The following is a 21,322-nucleotide window of genomic DNA, read 5'->3' as shown; positions in this document are numbered from 1 at the left end:
TAATTCTCCATACCTCTACTAGAAAACATGTAAACATCAAGGGGGTTATTTATTAAAGTCCGAATGTCAAAAACTCGAAAAATTCAATTTTTTTTGCACTAAAATCCGAATTTTTAGTGGAATTTTTTTTTTGAAAAAGTCTGAATATGAAAATCCTCCAACTCAGACCTGCCGAGGTTGTATATAAGTCAATGGGAGAAGTCCCTATCCTATTTGGAAGTTTCTGTGGTCTGCGCTGGAATTAGCCAAAAAATCCAACTACTTTGGACCTTTTGGGCAATATTTCGAAAAATTAGCGATTTGGGAAAAAATCTGAAAACATTGTACAATTTGGATTTTCACTTGATTTTATCAAGTTTTCCCCGATCTGATCTTTTTTAATAATGAATAGGCCCCTATCCTATTTGGAAGTTTCTGTGGTCTGCACTGGAATTAGCCCAAAAATCCAACTATTTTGGACCTTTTGGGCAATATTTCGAAAAATTAGCGATTTGGGAAAAAATCTGAAAACATTGAACAATTTGGATTTTCGCTTGATTTTATCAAGTTATCCCCGATCTGATCTTTTTTAATAATAAATAAGAGCAAACCGTGCATTCTAGTTTGTTCTGACTTCTTTTCAGAAAACTTTCAGAAAATTTCGGATTTTGATAAATAAGACCCTATTAATAAGGATTAATTATATTTTAGTTGGGATCAAGTACAAGATACTGTTTTATTTTTACAGATTAAAACAAAATCATTATAAAAAATTTGCATTATTTGGATATAATTTGGGAGACGGCCTTTCTTTAATTTTGAGCTTTCTGGATAGTGGATTTCCAGATAATGAATTATCCGGAAGGAGTGGGACCCTTGTCCCGTGGGGCTGTGCTTTAGTAGCTTTCAAACAAGGCCTGGGCGTTCTTGTCTCAGCATCACTGCCGTTGGGATCATGGGATTTCCATGTCAGAAGAGCTTGAAGGTCACTGAGGGATATTAAATCTCATAAATCTAAAGTCGCCATAAACGTGACGCAACTAATAAACATAGGTAACCTTGTATCCGTAGCCTCGGCTTGCACTTGTTTACATAGACAATGGGCTATTAGGAAATTTCTGGAGTGGAAACGAGAGGGATCAATACCAGGGTCAGTGACCTCCGTCTCCTGCTAATCCTTTCAACCTGTAAATCAACGTTTCCTTTAAGGCTTCATTGATGCATCTAATCTGCTAATTGCTACGTATACGCAGATATAATTATTCTTTCCCATACACTGGTATTATCATAATTATCTCCCTGACTCTGTGCCGCATTCCCTGCGCTCCTCTATGTGGGACGAGACGGGAGCCATGGGAAGACTATGGACTAGAAGAGTTTTATGGCTGATGGGAAGAAATTTGTGCAGCCATTAATGAAACTGGCAGGTAAAATATACACAGGGTGGTCGTGGATCAAATATAAATACAGGTATGGGACCTGTTATCCGGAATGCTCGGAACGTGTCGTTTTCCAGATAATGGATCTTTCTGTAATTTGGATCTTCATACCTTAAGTCGACTAGAAAATCATATAAACATTAAATAAAGCCAATAGGCTGGTTTTGCCTCCAATAAGGATTAATTATATCTTAGTTGGGATCAAGTACAAGCGACTGTTTTATTATTACACAGAAAAAGGAAATTATTTTTTAAAATTTGGATTATTTGGATAAAATGGAGTCTATGGGAGATGGCCTTTCTGGATAACAGGTTTCCAGATAACGGATCCCATACCTGTATATAAATATGCTCAGTACTAGGGGCCTGACCCCTGTCTGTCTCACACGTTGTTGGTTTGAATAGTCACACATGATGCACCTTTACCTTAACTTTTAGTATGTTATAGAAAAAACAATTCTAAGCAACTTTTCAATTGGTCTTCATTATTTTTTTTATAGTTTTTATAGTTTTTTTTTATTAGCCTTCTTTTTCTTCTCTTCAGCTTTCAAATGAGGGTCACTGACCCCATCTAAACAACAAATGCTCTGTAAGGCTACAAATGTATTGTCATTGTTACTTTTTATTACTCCTCTTTCTATTCAGGCCTCTCCTATTCATATTCCAGTCTCTTATTCAAATCAATGCATGGTTGCTAGGGGAATTTGGACCCTAGCAACCAGACGGCTGAAATGGCAAACTGGAGAGCTGCTGAATAAAAATCTCAAAAACCACAAATAATAAAAAATGAAGACCAACTGCAAATTGTATCAGAATATAGATAATTTTAGGGATGCACCTGTCGGTTGAATCCTTCGCAAAAGATTCGGCCGAATACTGAACCAAATCCAAATCCTAATTTGCATATGCAAATTAGGGGTGGTAAGGGGAAAAAATTTTACTTTTTTGTTTTGTGACAAAAAGTCATGCGATTTCCCTCCCTAATTTGCAAATTCGGATTCGGTTCAGCCGGGCAGAAGGATTTGGCCGAATCCGAATCCTGCTGAAAAAGTCCGAATCCCGAACTGAATCCTGGATTTGGTGCATCCCTAGTTAATTTAAACGTGAACAATCCCTTTAACGGCACAAGTTTAAGGCAAGTTCTTCCAGCATAACACTTTGTTCAGGACTTATCAATGTGTCACAAATATCAGCAGACAAAATATGTATGTACTTGACTTTAATAAGCTGTTACTGACTATCTCTGCCACTCAACTGGCACCTACTGCCCTATGAACAAGGGTTTCTTGCTTTTGGCAGCAATTACAGTTATAAATAACTTTAAAATCATTGACATTTATTAATTATTGTACAGGTATGGGACCTGTTATCCAGAATGCTCGGGACCTGGGGTTTTCCAGATAATGGATCTTTCTTTAGTTTGGATCTCAATACCTTAAGTCTACTAGAAAATCATATAAACATTAAATAAACCCAATAGGCTGGTTTTGCCTCCAATAAGGATTAATTATATCTTAGTTGGGATCAAGTACAAGCGACTGTTTTATTATTACACAGAAATAGGAAATCATTTTTAAATCGATAAACTTATTAAATGTATTTGTTAAAATGGAGTCTATGGTAGACGGCCTTCTTCTGGATAACGAGTATCTGGATACCGGATCCCAAGGTACTGTTTTATTATCACAGATAAAAAAAGAAATCTTTTGTAAAAATATTAATTATTTGATTAAAATGGAGATGGGCTTCCTGGATTTCAGAGCTTTTTGGCTAATGGGTTTCCAAAAAGGTTGCCATCTGCCCGGTTTTGACCCATACAGCCCGGGGTGTCAAAACTGCCTGCCTGGTTTTCCAAATTAGGAAAATCGCACCTAGTGACGCAAATAAATATTAACATAAAATAGAAATAATAACTGGGCCCCTAGTCTATAGCCTAGTGAAGCCTGTGCATTAAAGGAGAAGGAAAGGCTAAAACTAAGTAAGCTTTATCAGAAAGGTCTATATAAATACACTAGTAATAACCCCTCAAGGTAATGCTGCTCTGAGTCCTCTGTCAAAAGAAACATCACATTTCTTTCCTTCTATTGTGTACTCATGGGCTTCTGTATCAGACTAACTGTTTTCAGCTTAAACCTCCAGGGCTAGGGCTTGAGCATGCTCAGTTTGCTCCTCTCACTGCTGTAATCTGAGCCCAGAGCTATGAGTGAGCAGGGAGAGACTCAGGCAGGAAGTGATGTCACACCAAGCTAACATGGCAGCTTCTATCCTAAACAAAGATATTGTGCTTCTAGAGCTGTTTACTCATGTATGGTAAAGCCCTTGCAGAATAAATATAGTGTTATAGCTTGTACTATTGCAGCTAATCTATTGGCAATAAACTGCCTCCTTAGTTTTCCTTCTCCTTTAATCCACCCATGACAACAAGTCATATATTCCACACTTTTCTTATACTATAGCCACTGGCACTGATCTTACATTGCAGTTGAAATATAAATAGTTGCCAAAATCTCAGTAAGGTCCCAGTCTCCACCGGCTCGAACTTTTATCCCTCCAAATATCTATAAGAAAGAGCCAGTGCACACTAGGGTCAAGGGAAGACCAGCAATAAATCTATATAGTGTAGTGTTTCTAATAAAATAGCTTAGCACCCTTGTGTTAAGGGTCAGCTTTAAAGCAAGGACAGGTCAACCTTCCACCAAAAAAGCTTATAAATAGCTTCAATAGAGTAGGACACTGCTCCAGGTCTTTGTCCATGTATTTTGATAAAAAAAGCTATTTTATGGGTCTCCTTTATTGACATTTGTTAAAGAAATAACACAACGGACTCCAGATCAATAGAGTAGGACACTGCTCCAGGTCTTTATATTAGAGTAATGCAATGAATTCGGTACTCAGGGCCGCCATCAGGGGGGGACAGGGGGCACAAGTGGCTCGGGCCCTGGCATGAAGGGGGGCCCGGTGCCCAAGCCGGGCCCCCCTTGAGAGCGCCGAAGCTGTGCGGCCATTTTTGAAGTCCCGAACAGCCAGAAAAGCCGAAGGATCTTAAGCCACGAAAACAGCCGAAGTCCTGAAGCAGCGAAAAGACCCGAAGTCATGAAAGGAGGCGAAGTTGAAGTCCTGAAGCCACGAGTTCAATTCTACTGAACACCGATTTGTGTGTTTTTTTTCTAATTCCCTGGCCACCAATGTATTATTTTAATATTCTATAGGCCCCTGCCACCAATGTTTTTTTAAAAAAATATTTTTTGGGGGCCCAGTTTAAGGGGGGACCTGACCATCAATAGCTTTTTATAACTTGTGTGTGGGGGGGTTACTTTTTTAGCGCTGATGTCTGTGTGGTCTTTTAACTGTGATTTGGAGTGGGTGGGATCTGGGGTGGAGCCTGGGTGTGAGGGTGGGGCCTGGGTGTGAGGGTGGGGCCTGGGTGTGAGGGTGGGCTGGGCCCAGGGGGCCATAAAAATTTTGTTGTACGGGGCCCCGTGATTTTTAATGGCGGCCCTGGTGGTACTGATAAGGCTGAGATCGGGGGATGGTTACATTTGTATCTAATTGCCTTTAAGACAAGCAAGATCTGGTAGAGCATTTTACTAACCAACTTATCCCGTTGGGTTTTTTATAATAGTAACATAGTAAGTTAAGTTAAAAAAAGACACACATCTATCAAATCCAACCTTTAAAGTCTTTATATAACCGGCCTAACTGCCAGTTGATCCAGAGGAAGCGAAAACCCCATTTGAAGTAAGGCAATTTATCTTAGAGGAGAAAAAATTCCTTCCTGACTCCAAGATGACAGTTGTAGGTGTCACTAGTAGGTTTGAGTGGGTAAATGTGAATATTTATGGGTCTAGGTTGGGTCCAGCTGATAAGACATTCATAGGTCTCTGCACTCGTTGGTGTCCTGAAGGATTTAAAGTTGGGTTGTGAAAGTGTATCATGGAGCACACAAGACTGGCCTTGGCTCCTCCATCCAAGTAAAGGTCCTGAGGCCTCCTGAAGACCCAATGCTGAATGGGATTAGTCTGGTCTCACCCAGTCATTCAACAGACACAAAAAGCTTCACTGGAACTGGAGCCGGCAAGTTTTTCTTGGATCTTACAATTACTGCTTATTAAAGGTGAATTAATGGCTGGATTTCATGCTCCAGTTACAGCGGTTTATTTCTAATCCACATGAATGTGCATCTGGCTTGTAGGATTCTCATAGGCCTCGTATTGTTGCAGGGCACGGAAAGCTCTGGAAAAGCCCCCGCAGCAGCGACCGGGTGAATTGAGGACAACTAATTGCACATTCCTGCTTTTTGCCGGCGTGTGTGCATTAATTCCGCTGCTCCCTTGCTTACAGATATTGAAGCATTTTCCAATTTGTTTTTTTAGTAAATATTACAGTGCACTTTTAGATTCAAAACAGCTCCCAGGATACGACTGGCTGAGGATTGTGGGAGTTCTAATTCAGCAGAGGATCATGGGAGAGCCATAGGTATAGAAGAGGGAAACTAGGGGAATGCAAAGGAATTGTGGTCGTGATGTGCAGCTTGTTTATTCAATGAGCACTAATTGATTCCAATGGAAAGTTACTGAGAAGCGGCTATAGTGTAAATAGGGCTCATTTATTAACAGTGCAACATGGTAAGGGCTCTTATTGACGAGCGTTTTTACCTGCGCTCCCCTGCGTTCCGTTTTTCTGCGTTCAGCCGCAGGGGAGCGCAGGAATAGACACATTACATTTTTTTCCAATGGGGCTGTACTCACATATGCGCGTGTAGGCGCCGAACGCAGGTTGAGACGCAACACCCTGCATTTTTCCAGCGTTTGGCGCCTACATGCAGGGGCGCGCCGCCAATGAGGCGAACTGAGACGCTCGCCTCAGGCAGCAACGCCGAAGCGGTTTCCAGGGGCGGCAAAAAGCCCCTGCACCTTTAAGAGCCGAATTTCCGGTTTTTAAACCGGAAATTCGGCTTTACTAATGCGAGAGAGCGCAATTGCGCTCTCCGCATTAGTGTTCCTGCCTCCCCTTCCGACAAGTAAGTCGGCGAGGGGGGGCGGCATTGCAGGAGCCGCCTCAGGCGGCGCTTAGGTCCGAATCGGCGCTGCCTACATGCGCCTGTGTGAGTACAGCCCCATTGGAAAAAATGTAATACGTCTATTCCTGCGCTCCCCTGCAGCTGAACGCAGAAAAACGGAGCGCAGGGGAGCGCAGGTTAAAACGCTCGTCAGTAAGAGCCCTAAGGGCTCTTACAGACGATCATTTTTAGCTGCGCTCCCCTGTGTTCCGGTTTCATGCGTTCAGCCACAGAGGAGCGCAGGAGTAGAGCGCAGGTAAAATGCAACATGCTGCCCCCCAACCTGCGTTCGGCGCTTAAAATGCGTCTGTGTGAGTACAGCCCCATTAAAAAGAATTCTGTGCGTCTACACCTGCGCTCCCCTGCGGCTGAACGAACGACACCAGAACGCAGGGGAGGGCAGGAAAAAACACTTGTCTGTAAGAGCCCTAAGAGATGAACGTGGTTCAGCCCACCATGTTTTATACCACATCATTGCTACGTACTTATGCCCAATAGTGCTGGCCGGGGGCCACCAGGGCTGCTATTTCAGGGGCCCCCACACCTCAGGGGCCCCTCTGCCGCAATCATCCTGCCAATTTATCCAAATTAGGAAAACCAGGCAGGCAGTTTTGACTAGGGATGCGCCGAATCCAGGATTCGGCCTTTTTCAGCAGGATTCAGATTGGACCGAATCCTTCTGCCTGGCTGAACCAAATCCTAATTTGCATATGTAAATTAGGGGCGGGCAGGGATATCGCATGACTTTGTCACAAAACAAGGAAGTAAAAAATGTTTTCCCACAATTAGGATTCGGTTCGGTATTCTGCTGAATCTTTCGCGAAGGATTCAGGGTTTCGACCTAATCCAAAATAGTGGGTTTGGTGCATCCCTAGTTTTGACCCAGACGGCCTTTCCAATAACCAGGTTGTCTGGGTTAAAATCAGACAGGTGGCTGCCCTGCTACTAACACCCATCCCCTAACTGGTGTGTCATTCAGATGTACAAGTTATGGAGCAGCAGGAGGCTCAGCTTGTAATGGGGTCCTGTTCTTACTGCCGGCCCCATGGCAAAAGTAAAGGACAGACCTAGACTGGGCCACCTAATACTCTGCTCCTTATGCTGGAACTTCAATCTGGTGTGAGGAGCAGATCACAGTTTACCCCTGGGTGTAAAAGTGCTTACTAAGTGAGCTCTAGGGGGCGCACTCTTGAGGGACACTCCCAGGCTAAAGTAAATGACCCCTCACATCTGTAGAGTGCAAGAGAGGAAACCGATGAGCCGACACATCAGCAATAGACATGAGCAAAAAAGCAACATCTACAAATAATGGAAGACATTCCTATTCTTTAATAAAAACATAAAAATTGAGCTTAAAGGAGAACTCCGGCTTCCAAACCAAAATTTGATAAACACAGAAACCCCTAATATGCCCATCACAGTTACCCGCCGTTACTTCAAAAAGTCTGAATAAATGGCATTTTCTATGCTGAAATCCAGCTGTTTAACAGTTCTTCTCTTTCTGCATCATTTGAAATCCTGGCAGGGAAGGAGGGACTAAACACTGATGTTATAATTGTAACAACTTCTCCACAGCTTACAGACAGCATGCAGGAACTACATAACCCACAATGCATTGCACTGGGATGTTCCTTTTCTTATTGAAATCACATGTGCAGGGAATTGTGGGGTTTGGAGGATACAGGCTGAGGACAGATGGCTGTTGATACAAAGTAACAGTAGTCAGACAGCTCAGCAAAGTAGTCAGACAGATCAGCAGGAGAGCAGGGGGCTGGGCTTAGGGAACTGTCAGAAACCATTAAAAATCATGAAAAGTCTGCATATTTTTTTAATTGATGTATACTGCAAAGTTGCTCAGAATTATGTTTACTTTTCAAAAAGCTTAAGTTATGTTTTTGTGGAGTTCCCCTTTAAAGTAAAGTAAAGGCAAAGAAACAAATAACTTTGGATTTCTGCTCTTGTATATGTAGTGAGAGATGTAGTGTCCAGTATATTGACCCAACTGTTTCTGCTATAGATCCTGTGGGATTTTGGCACTTTATGTATTTGAGAGCTGTAGGAAAATACTAAAGGGGTGGTTCACCTATAAGTTAACTTTTAGCATGTTATATAATGGGTAATTATAAGCAACGTGTCAATTGGTCTTCATTTTTCAGTTTTTATAGTTTTTGAATGATTTGCCTTCTTCTGACTCTTTCAAATGGGGGTCACTGACCCCATATAAAAAACAAATGCTCTGTAAGGCTACACATTTATTGTTATTGCTACTTTTTATTACTCATCTTTCTATTCAGGCCTCTCCTATTCATATTCCAGTCTCTTATTCATATCAATGCATGGTTGCTAGGGGAATTTGGACCCTAGCAACCAGACTGCTGAAATCGCAAACTAGAGAGCTGCTGAATAAAAAGCTAAATAACTCAAAAACCACAAATAATTAAAATAAAACCAATTACAAATTGTCTCAGAATATCCCTCTCTACATCATACTAACTTAATTTAAAGGGGAACAACCCCTTTTAGTTTATGGTATTTCTGTGTATAAGTAAACTTGAGCTTGGTTCTGCCTTCGTTAATGGTTCTTTCATTATCTTCTCTTTAAAGTTGGAAGAAGGAGAATGTTTTGCCAAACTGGTGACTGAGATGGAAGAAGGTGCCGGGGACTTTCTTGCAAAGGGTTTTCTGGCTTTGGGGCTCGTGTACAGTTTGCAAGCGTCTGATGGTAATGTTACCTTTCTATCTCTTACCCAAAGCTCCTGCATTTATACGAGATCAACTCTTCTTCACTTGAAAGAAATATTAAGGCCATTCTTTTGTACAGGTATGGGATCCGTTATCCAGAAAGATCCAGGTTACAGGAAGGCAATCCAATGGACTCCATTTCAAATAATTAAAATTTTAAAATAATGTTGCTTGTACTTGATCCCAACTAAGATATAATTAATCCTTATTGGAAGCAAAATCAACCTATTGGCTTTATTTCATGTTTATATGATTTTCTAGTAGACTTAAGGCAAGAAGATCCAAATTTACATAAAGATCTGAGCATTCTGGATAACAGGTCCCATACCTGTACAACATTTTTGCTCATCTTCTTTAATTAAGCTTTAGTTCTTCAAATATCACTAAGCCCAGATGTCTTGCTTATTATATCAGCAGGCGCATATTCCCCATCAATCAGCCTATCCCAGTATATAACTAGGTCTATAGAGCTTTTTTGATTTGTGAATGACCTGTAATAGGGTAAAGGTTTTGGTGGGGACTCTTATCATAAACCAGCTCCTTGTTGTAGGGCAACATTAATAAATTACATGGATTAAATTGTAAAGGATTCTGAAATATGAACAAACGGGAAATATCTTTATCAAATATTGGAAATTTATTTTATTTATGAATTGAAGGCAATTTAGAAAAGACTCTTTGTTGCAGAATCAGCTTGTATTATCCATACATTTAATCCTCTTCCATTCCCGGTCGCTCTCAGCCGGAGTTTTTATTGTGCCCTAGTCAATAATCCAATGTGCTTGTTCCCCTGTGTCCTGTGCCCTTTGTACTGGCTCTGACCTCCTCTTGCCTTTCAAATGTCTGGAGTAATAAATTCTGATCTTCCGTGTCCTTTGAAGAAAGGCAGTCAAGGTGTTTCCTTTAAAAAAAATCATATTCATGACATGAAAACCTCAAAGCATCTGAGCTACTGGACCCAATATCATCAGGGGTAGGTGAAATGTGGGGTCCCTGTTTCAGTCATTGTATTTGTATTCTGGGGATTGTTGCAATCCCACTGAGTTTGCTCAAGCACATTTATTTTTGACTGATCATATATATATATATATATATATATATATATATATATATATATATATATATATATATAAATGTAGAGGAAGAGTGCACTCGCAGGTCTTATGAATGCTGGGAATTTTCATTGTAGGAGAGGGCTTGTAGCCTTTCTCAAAAATAAATAAACAAATATATACATATATACCGAAAATCGGCATTCACAATGGTAATGGCCGGGTGCTAACCAAATGTAATGTAGTCCAATGGTAGAAAGCACTCATGGCACACAGTTCGCATACTGTCAAAATCGCTCAACAGACGATGCAATAGCCACCACCCTCCATCTGGCCCTCTCTCATCTGGACAAAAAAGACAACTATGTTTGAATGCTGTTCATAGACTTCAGTTCAGCATTCAACACTATCATTCCTCGGCATCTGATAGAAAAGCTGAGCCTGCTTGGACTGAACACCTCCCTCTGCAGTTGGGTTCTGGACTTCCTGACCAACAGACCTCAGTCAGTCAGGATTGGAAACATCATCTCCAGAACCACCACACTGAGCACAGGAGCCCCTCAAGGCTGTGTGCTTAGTCCTCTACTGTTCACTCTGGTGACGCATGACTGTGCAGCACCGCACAAATCCCACAAAGTTCGCTGATGACACGACCGTGTTGGGTCTCATCAGCAATAATGACGAGTCACCATACAGAGAGGAGGTGCAGCGGTTAACAGACTGGTGCAGAGCCAACAATCTGTCTCTCAATGTAGACGAAACAAAGGAGATGGTTGTTGACTTTAGGAAGACAAGGAGTGACCACCTGCCACTGTACATCGACGGCTCTAATGTGGAGATCGTCAAAAGCACCAAATTCCTTGGTGTCCACCTGGCGGAGAACCTCACCTGGTCCCACAACACCAGCTACTTAGACAAGAAAGCCCAACAGCTCCTCTACTTCCTACTCAAACGGAGGAAATCCCATCTCCCACCATCCATACTCAAAACCTTCTACAGAGGGACTATCGAGAGCATCCTGAGCAGCACTGTCATAGAGCGCAAGACCCTATAGAGGATAGTGAAGACAGAAGAGAAGATGATAGGTTTCTCTCTTCCTTCCATCACGGACATTTACACCACTCGCTGCATCTGTAAAGAGACCAGCATTGTGTCTGATCCAACACACCCCTCACACTCACTGTTCACACTCCTGCCATCTGGAAAAAGGTACCGAAGCATTAGGACCCTCACTACCAGACTGTGTAACAGCCATTGTATAAATAAATAGCCATTGGATACAGTTGTTCTCTATGAGCACATCTGCACTTTATCATATTCTTTTTAATGTTTTTACTACTATCATGGTCCTAGAGGAAAGTTGTTTAGTTTCACTGTCTACTGTACAAACGTATATTGATGAAATGACAATAAACTCACTCTTGACTCTTGAGTTTATAGCTTTTGAAATCCACTGGTTAAACCAATGTCCAGAGGGAGATCATAAGAAACATGCTAAAGAGTACATCTCATTAAGTCCCTTCTGAGATATTGTGTCAAGTATTCGGATCCATTTGGCTTCCCTTTGTAGCAAAAATGTTGCTCTATCTCCACCCCTAATCATTTATTTACTTCGCCGATTTACTAACGGGCGCTGGCGTAAATTTGCTAGCGAAGTGGACCTACTCTAGTACTACTTCGAACCCTTACGCCAGGCGAAGTTGCGCTATGGCGAAGTGACGTAACTCCGCTAATTCAGTAACTTGCGGATTTTACTGAACGTTACCTCTTGCGCCAGACTTGCTTTCGCCACCTCAGACCAGGCGAAGTGCAATAGAGTAGATAGGGCTTGCTTCAAAAGTCGAAGTCCCAAAAAACGCTGGCGTCTTTTCCTTTTTTTTGGGTGATAGGCTGAAAAAGATCGTAAATTTTCTTGGGGGTACCCTCCTTCCCCCCTACATTTCCTAACATATGGCACATAAACTATACAGTGGGCACATGTATAGGGCAATATAACACCTCTATTTTATTTTATGAAGCTTTCCCAGGCTTGTGTAATGTAATGTATTTGCTGCTACATATACGTCCATTGTACTTTAACTTGGCGCCATATGCAAATTAGGCATCGCTAATGCAACTTCGCTTTGGTTGACGAATTAATGCTAGTGCAACTTCACTACCTTTTGCCTCCCTGAGCGCAACTTTGGATTTTAGTGAATTAACGGCGCCCTGGCGAAACGCATTTTTTGTCACTTAATGAATTTGCCCCATAGTGTCTATTCCCAGTCCTTCCCAGTTCAACCCCTTGTACAGGGCCATAACTATAGTGGAAGCAGACCCAGCGGCTGCAGGTGCCCCAGGAGGGATATGAGGCCCAAATAATGAGCAATTTAACATTTATTGGTAAAACAGGACAATCTCTAGATATGTTGGGGGCCCTAAAATTAATTTGCTGTGAGGCCCAGTAACATCTAGTTACACCACTGCCCCTGTATAATGTTCTTCCTATTTGTTCTGAGACACAGGAGCACGGAATGATAAAAGCTAAAGATTCCAATAGATGGTCGATAAGGAACACAAACAAAACACATTTTTTCATATGAAACCTTTTATTTGACTCCTGCTGACGTAGGTGTTAATTTCCTCCTTTCGCGCTGAAAGCCGCCGGGAAATCTTCTAATAATTAAAACGATGTTCTTTTACCGTTGCCGACATCTGATTGGAGGTGTATTCTCTTGTTGTGATGTGCCGTCATCTGATTGGTGGCAGCGGATAGACATTATAGTGCAGAGTAAATGTGTTTTTTTATACTAAGAGGAGGAAGTGGGAGGAGCTGGGATGTATTAATAGGCTATAAAAAAAACTGCAAAAGTACTAAGTGCAATTAACTTGTCTGTGCTGAGAGGAGATGTCACCCATGAATATAAATGCAATTTATAATTTAATAGTATAATAGAGATAAGAGGCTGTAAAGAAGGGAAAGAGTGTGACAGCTGGGCCTGGTTTCCCATTAATGAAGCAGCTGTACAGGCGGCCATTGCAAATCTTTTCAGTAAAGGTATGGGGGCTGTTATTCAGAATGCACGGGGCCTGGGGTTTTCTGGATAAGGGAGCTTTCCCTAATATGGATCTCCATACCTCTAAGAAATAATTTAACCATTAATTAATTCCAGTCAGTGGTGTTACTAGAGGTTACTGGGCCACACAGCAAATCAGTTTAAGCCCCCCCCCAACATTTCCAAAAGGTTGTTTTGTTTTACCAATAGATGTTAAAATAGCTCATTATTTGGACCTCGTGGGGCCCCTATACCTCCTGCCTCCCCCCTGCAGCTGCTTCTTCTTTAGTTACACCCCTGACCCCAATAGGCTGGTTTTGCCTCCAATAAGGATTAATTATATCTTAGTTGGGATCAAGTACAAGCGACTGTTTTATTATTACACAGAAAAAGGAAATCATTTTTGTAAATTTGCTTTATTTGGATAAAATGGAGACTATGGGAGACGACTTTCTGGATAACAGGTTTCCCAATAATGGATCCCATACCTGTATAACGAACGAAACCCTGACTGTTTATCTCAAGCATGAAAAAGTAACTGGAGATGCCAAATAAGGGCTGTGATTGGCTATTTGGTAGCCCCTATGAGGACTGGCAGCCTATAGGAGACTCTGTTTGGCAGTGCACCTGGTTTTATGCATCCCAAACTTGCCTGGCTTTGAGAGTCCTCAGCTACTCAGATTTAGGGGCAGATTTATCAAGGGTCAAATTTCGAGTTCATGGGAGTTATTTAAAACTCCCATGAACTCGAAATTCGACCAATCGAAGTTTATGTTGAAAACAAAAAAAATCTAATTTTTTAAAGTCGGGTGAATGGGATCGGCCTGCAAACTCAAATTTGATTTGAGCTTTTCAAACTTGATTCGAGTTTTTTCTGCGCAAAAAAACTTGACGGTCAGAAAGGCTGCAAACGACTCCAAATTGATCCTAGGATGTCTTCCATAGGCTAAAACAGCAAACCCGAAGTTGCCCACAGGGTACTGAACGCTGGCGATATTACGCCAGCGAAATTACGCTCAGCAGTCCGAAGTTACGCTAGCGTTGGCTAATTAGCATACGGCGTGCAGTTAAAGTAAAATGGGCGTATATGCTGCAGCAAATACAGGGAACCTAAATAAAATTATATTAAGTTTTTATAATGCCCTACACATGTGCCCACAGTATAGTTTAGGTGCCTTATGTTAGGAAATGTAGGGGGGAAGGAGGATACCCGAAAATACCCTTTTTCAGTCTATCTTTAAATAGGAAAAAACGCCAGCGTTTTTTGGAACTTAGAAAAATTTTAAACTTTCATTTGAGGAACTCCTATCTACTCTATTGCGATAGAGATAAGGGTCAGTAAAATCAAAAACTTTTGAATTTGCGTAGTAACGTTCTTTCGCCAGACCGTAAATTCGCCGGCGTTAGAATTCGAAGTTGCGCCAGTCAATCTCCTTGGTGAAATTACGCCAGCTACTGTTAGTAAATTGGCAAAGTGCCGAAATGACATCACGCTGGCGAATTTTCTCCAGCATTAGCCACTTCACCCTTTAGTAAATTTCCCCCTAGGGGAGGCAGCCTTTCCGTAATTCGGAGCTTTCTTGATAATGAGTTTCCAAATAACGGATCCCGTAGCTGTACTGGGGAGAGGCCGTGAGCCGCCTTTTAAAGCAAGAAAAATATTTTCTTAACGTTCCATAAAGCAGAACTCGCTGGCTAATTAAAGAAAATGTTTAGGGAAAAATAAACGACACATTTCCATTGAAATCCGCATGTGAGTCAAGACTCTCGACAGCATAGAAATAGTTGTGTTGCTCTAATTGCTCATTCTGTCTAAAAGCGGATCCCCGGCTCATAATAGAAACCTGTCAAAACCCGTTAACGTTTTCCATTTAGCACTTTCTTTGCATGACGCCCGTGTATAATGGGTGAAGCGCCGGCACCTGGAAAATGAAAAATGTGTCGTTTATTGCCAGCGCTTAATACAATGAAAGATGATTACGGGATCCCAGAAACAGCCAATGTAAAGGCACGAAAATATTCCTCTTGCTCCGAAACTGGCACTTTAATGAATTCTCTGAAGGGGCGTCGCCAAGGGGCACTTTCAGTCTGTTAAGTAACTGCCAGTTGCAGGAAAGTCAAGGTTGCGGTTGTTGGTGATGAAACAGACGGAGGAATAAATAGCTTCTATGGGGCCCATTCACTTAGCTCGAGTGAAGGATTAGAGGAAAATAGAGGGAAAAAACTTCGAATTTCGATTGTTTTTTTTGGCTACTTCGACCATCAATTTGGCTACTAAAAATCGTTTGACTATTCGATAGTCGAAGTACTGTCTCTTTAAAAAAAACTTCAACCCCGTAGTTCGCCACCTAAAACCTACCGAGGCCAATGTTAACCTATGGGGAAGGTCCCCATAGGCTTTCCAAGGTTTTTCTGATCGAAGGATAGTCCTTCGATCGATGGATTAAAATCCTTTGAATCGTTCGAACGATTATTCCTTCGATCGTTCGTTCGATCGAAGGAATTGCGCTAAATCCTTCGGCTTCGATATTTCAATTCGGCAGTCGAATATCGAGGGTTAATTAACCCTCGATATTCGACCCTAGGTAAATTTGCCCCTATGTGTTCTATAGAGATAAATAAAAACAAGGAATAGTTAGCAGTGAAATCATGGTTTGGGATCTGTTATCCAGAAAGCTCTGGATTACGGGAAGGCAATGATTTCCTTTTTCTGTGTAATAATAAAACAGTCGCTTGTACTTGATCCCAACTAAGATATAATTAATCCTTATTGGAGGCAACACCAGCCTATTGGCTTTATTTAATGTTTAATCTGACTTCTATATTTCCAAAAAGAATATCAAATGCCCCAGGTCAGTTTGTCTTCCCATTCCATGGCAGTTTATATAAGTCTCAAAAAACGCTTTTCATTTTTCAGGGTGATAGGCTGCAAAAGATCGTAATTTTTTTCTGGGGTACCCGGCTTCCCCCCTACATTTCCTAACATTCGGCACATAAACTATACAGTGGGCTCATGTGTAGGGCAATATAACAACTTTATTTTATTTTATTAAGGTTCCCTGGACTTGTGTAATGTAATGTATTGGCTGCAACGTATACGTCCATTCAACTTTAAATATCCCGCCATATGCAAATTAGCCAACGCTAGCACTACTTCGCCAGCGTTCGGCGCCCTGGACGCAACTTCGGATTTTAGTGAATTAGCGTTGTCCTGGCAAAGTGTTGCGATGTGGTTTAAGCGGACCTTCAATTGGACTATTCCAAAAATCAGGAGACTTACAGAAATGTTACAGTGGAACATTGTCACCGCATGATTCAAACTGACTTTTTTATTTCAAAAAAGAATATCGAATCCTCCCTCCCTCCTCCTTTGACTTCCCATTCCATGACAGTTTATATAATATTAGTAGTGATTTGCAGTGAATTTCCGCGTTTCGCCCGCCGGTGAATAAATTCGTAAGTCTTCCGCGACAATTCCCCAGTGAAATTGCGTCGGCGTCAACACTATTCGGACGCCCATTGACTTTAACGCCAGCGTCAGATTGGACACGGGTGTCAATTTCCAATTTTCAAATTTTTTTGTGAAAATGTCAAATTTTCAAAATTTTTCTGTGAAAATGATAGATTTTCACGAGTTTTCCGCAAAAATGTCAGAATTTCACTATTTTTTCTTGAAACTTTCCAACTTCGTGAATTTTTCACCGTTTGGCTAAAATTGCGAGAAACGGGAAAAATTCGCCCATCACTAAATATTAGAACTACATCAATTTTAAGGGTAAATTTATTAAGGTTCCAGTTGTGTTTTCCACGAAAATTTGAGTTTTCGATAACAGTTCCCATACCTGTATATATTGATAGCTGCTGAAATACCAGCCTGAAGAATAACTCAAGTTCAATAACTGAAAAACAATGAAAAAAATTAAGACCAATTGCAATATATTTTAGAATATCAACATCTACCTCATAGTAAAAGTTAATTTAAAGGCAAATTACCCCTTTAATTTTTTTATACGCTTACTTAATTTACTTTTGTCATGAAGCTGATTTTTTTTAAAAAAATCTTATTTTTTAACTTTTATTTTTTATTTTTTACAGCCACACAGAAATGCACTCAAGATGATTTAAGTAAGAAAGCTCTTCAGACTTTAGAAAGGTAAGCTGGATTTCAGTAGGGGGCACATTCATACCATTCCTACCATTTAAACATAAATATTGACATCATGAGGCCTATTTATAAACAGTCTCATTTTAGTGGTTTTTGAGGTTTTTGAACTCACTTTCTCTATAACCAAAAATGCCATGACATTAAAGGGATACTGTCATGGGAAAAAACATTTTTTTTAAAATTAAGTTAATAGTGCTGCTCCAGCAGAATTCTGCACTGAAATCCATTTCTCAAAAGAGCAAACAGATTTTTTTATATTCAATTTTGAAATCTGACATGGGGCTAGACATTTTGTCAATTTCCCAGCTGCCCCCAGTCATGTGACTTGTGCTCTGATAAACTTCAATCACTCTTTACTGCTGTACTGCAAGTTGGACTGATATCACCCCCCAGCAGCCTAACAACAGAACAATGGGAAGGTAACCAGATAGCAGCTCCCTAACACAAGATAACAGCTGCCTGGTAGATCTAAGAACAACACTCAATAGTAAAATCCATGTCCCACTGAGACACATTCAGTTACATTGAGAAGGAAAAACAGCAGCCTGCCAGAAAGCATTTCTCTCCTAAAGTGCAGGCACAAGTCACATGACCAGGGGCAGCTGGGAAATTGACAAAATGTCTAGCCCCATGTCAGATTTCAAAATTGAATATAAAAAAATCTGTTTGCTCTTTTGAGAAATGGATTTCAGTGCAGAATTCTGCTGGAGCAGCACTATTAACTGATTCATTTTGAAAAAAAAAATTTTTTCCCATGACAGTATGAAAAAAAAAAGCTGAACAATATGTTAAAAAATACAAATATCTCGAAAAAACTCTAAAAAGTTGAGTTTTTTTGTGGTTTTTAGACTTAATAAATCTCAAATTCTCTAAGGAAATATAGAAAAACCAAGAATTTATTAGAGATTCGGAAAAAAAGAAAGAAATTCGAATGTTAGTGAATAGGATTCTACGGGGCAGATTTACTAAGGTTTGAGTGAATTTTCAAAGTTAAAAAAATTTGAAATTTGAAGTAATTTTTTGGATACTTCGACCATCAAATGGGATACTACAACTTTGAATTTACTTCAACTTCGATTGAAAGTAAAATAGTTTGAATATTCGACCATTCGATAATCGAAGAACTGTCTCTTTAAAAAAACTTCGACTTCAATACTTCGCCAAATCAAACCTGCCGAAGTGCTATGTTAGCCTATGGGGACCTTCTGCAACCATTTTGTAAGTCTTTGTACATCGAAGTAGAATCGTTCGATCGTACGCTAAAATCGTTCGAACGATTTTCCTTCGATCGCTCGAACGCTAAATTTGGTGAAAAATCCTTCGTCTTCGATATTCGAAGTCGAAGGATTTCAGTTCGAGGGTCGAATTTCGACGTTTTTTTAACTTCGAAATTTGACCCTTAGTAAATCTGCCCCTACATGTTAGTAAATTCACCTAATGAATTCACTCTATTTACGTGGTGACCCACTTGTCGCATTACCTTTGCTGTTGACCAAAATGCTCGACTTCTGACTTTCCATCTTTCAAATGAGGGGTCACTGACCCCATCTAAAAAACAAAGTCTCTGTAAGGCTACAAATGTATTGTTATTGTTACTTTTTATTCCTCATCTTTCTATTCAGGCCTCTCCTGTTTATATTCCAGTCTCTTATTCACATCAATGCATGGTTGCTAGGGGAATTTGGACCCCAGCAACCAAATTGCTGAAATTACAAACTGGAGAGCTGCTGAATAAAAAGCTAAATAAGTCAAAAACCACAAATATTAAAAAACGAAAACCAATTGCAAATTGTCTCAGAATATCCCTCTCTACGTCATACTGACAGTTAAAAACAACCTCTTTAAGTTTAGCTGATCCAACACCGATTGAATAGGGACTTTTATTATTTTGATTATTTTGAAGCTGTTACATCCAGAAATAAAATAAGGGTATGTATATAGACATACAGTATTATACACAAGAGCCATGAATATCCTGTAAATTATATCCTTATAAATGGTGATTAATGATGTCATAAGTTTTAATCGGAGCTTAGTGATGTCATTTCTGTCACATGACTCACTGGCACTTGTGTATTATAATAAATAAAGTACCCCCTATATATATATAGGGATATACTAAGTCACCCAGGAGTCCCGTGACCTGTATAAAAACACTCCTGGTTTATTTATAATATCCTTATAATTTACAAGAGGGGGTACTTTATTCACTATATAATGTTTTCTTAGGGTTGAGGTACAGGAGCTGCACAGATTCCTCATTGTGAGCAGGAATGTCACATAGTGAATAAATGGCAGACTGGAATGAATCAGAATTTCATTGTTTCTACTCGTTTGTCTCCGTTTCCAACAGAGCTTACGAGTTGGATCCACACGACCCTCAGATTATTCTCTATCTGTCGCTGCAGCTGGGCCTTGTCAGACAGGTGAGTGTGAGTCTTGGAATGAGTAAAGAAAACACCTGTGTTAACTTTAATGGAGTGGTTCACCTTTCAGTTAACTTTTAGGGGCAGATTTACATAGGGTCGAATATCGAGGGTTAATTAACCCTCAATATACGACTGTCAAAGTTAAATCCTTCGACTTCGAATATCAAGTCGAAGGATTTAGCGCTATTCGTACGATCGAACGAAAAATTGTTTGATTCAAAGGATTTTAATCCATCGATCGAACGATTTTTCTTCGACGAAAAAAAGATAGCAAAGCCTATGGGGACCTTCCCCATAGAATAACATTGACTTCGGTAGCTTTTAGGTGGCGAACTAGGGGGTCGAAGTTTTTTTCTTAAAGAGACAGTACTTCGACTATCGAATGGTCGAATAGTCGAACGATTTTTAGTTCGATTCGAAGTCGATGGTCGAAGTAGCCAAAAAAAACATTCGAAATTCAAAGTTTTTTTCCTCTATTTCTTCACTTGAGCTTAGTATTTTATAGACTAGCTAATTCTAAGCAACTTTTCAATTGGTCTTCATTTTTTCTTTTTGTACAGGTCTTGGATTATTTGCCTTTTTCTTCTGACACTTTCCAGTTTTTAAATGGGGGGTCACTGACCCCATCTAAAAACAAACGCTCTGTTACAAATGTATAGGGATGCACCGAATCCGCTATTTGGGATTCGGGCAAATCCCCGAATCCTTCTTAAAAGATTCGGCCGAATACCGTACCGAAAGGAAAAAGTGGAAAATTAATTTTTTACTTCCTTGTTTTGTGACAAAAAGTCACGTGATTTCCCTTCACACCCCTAATTTGCATATGCAAATTAGGGTTCGGATTAGGTTCTGCCAGGCACAAGAATCCTGCTGAAAAAGGCAGAGTCCCAAACCGAATCCTGGATTCGGTGCATCCCTACAAATGTATTGTTATTACTACTTTTTATTACTCCTCTTTCTATTCAGGCCTCTCCTATTCATATTCCAGTCTCTTATTCAAATCAATGCATGGTTGCTAGGGGAATTTGGGCCCTAACAACCAGATGGCTGAAATTGCAAACTGAAGAGCTGCTGAATAAAAAGCTAAATAACTGAAAACCCACAAATAATAAAAAATGAAAACCAATTGCAAATTGTGTCAAAATATCCCTCTCTACATCATACTAACAGTTAATTTAAAGGGGAACAACCCCTTTAACCTTTCCTGTTAGTCAGAAGTATTGTTTCATTCTTTGTTATGTATAATTATATTGAATTCTAATCTCACATAAGAGGAAATTGTATTCACCATGCTGGAAGCCAAAGTCCTGGGATCCAGTTGCAGGTCTGACATGTAGCGGAAGCCAAAAGGGAGGAAGAGAAGGATGTTTCTTAACCCTAGAGCCGCTGGTTGGATCTGAAATAATCACTTGTGGGCAGTAT

The 21,322-nt window shown here is 40.3% G+C and overlaps 1 protein-coding gene across 3 annotated transcripts in view; it reads left to right on the top strand.

Annotated features, from left to right (window-relative positions):
- The window catches only part of ttc7a.L (tetratricopeptide repeat domain 7A L homeolog), a 212,277-nt gene that overhangs the window by 85,602 nt on the left and 105,353 nt on the right, over nucleotides 1-21,322 (top strand). For all 3 annotated transcript variants that reach the window (XM_041562490.1, XM_041562488.1, XM_041562489.1), the window contains exons 12-14: nucleotides 9,082-9,199; nucleotides 17,402-17,459; nucleotides 19,825-19,897. In XM_041562490.1, coding sequence (XP_041418424.1) covers nucleotides 9,082-9,199; nucleotides 17,402-17,459; nucleotides 19,825-19,897 — 249 coding nt within the window. The remainder of the gene's footprint in view (nucleotides 1-9,081; nucleotides 9,200-17,401; nucleotides 17,460-19,824; nucleotides 19,898-21,322) is intronic.

Source organism: Xenopus laevis, chromosome 5L (genome assembly GCF_017654675.1).
Source record: "Xenopus laevis strain J_2021 chromosome 5L, Xenopus_laevis_v10.1, whole genome shotgun sequence".
Classification (NCBI taxonomy): domain Eukaryota; kingdom Metazoa; phylum Chordata; class Amphibia; order Anura; family Pipidae; genus Xenopus; species Xenopus laevis.
Note: the sequence above shows the minus strand (reverse complement) of the source record. Positions and strands in the feature narration are given on the sequence as shown.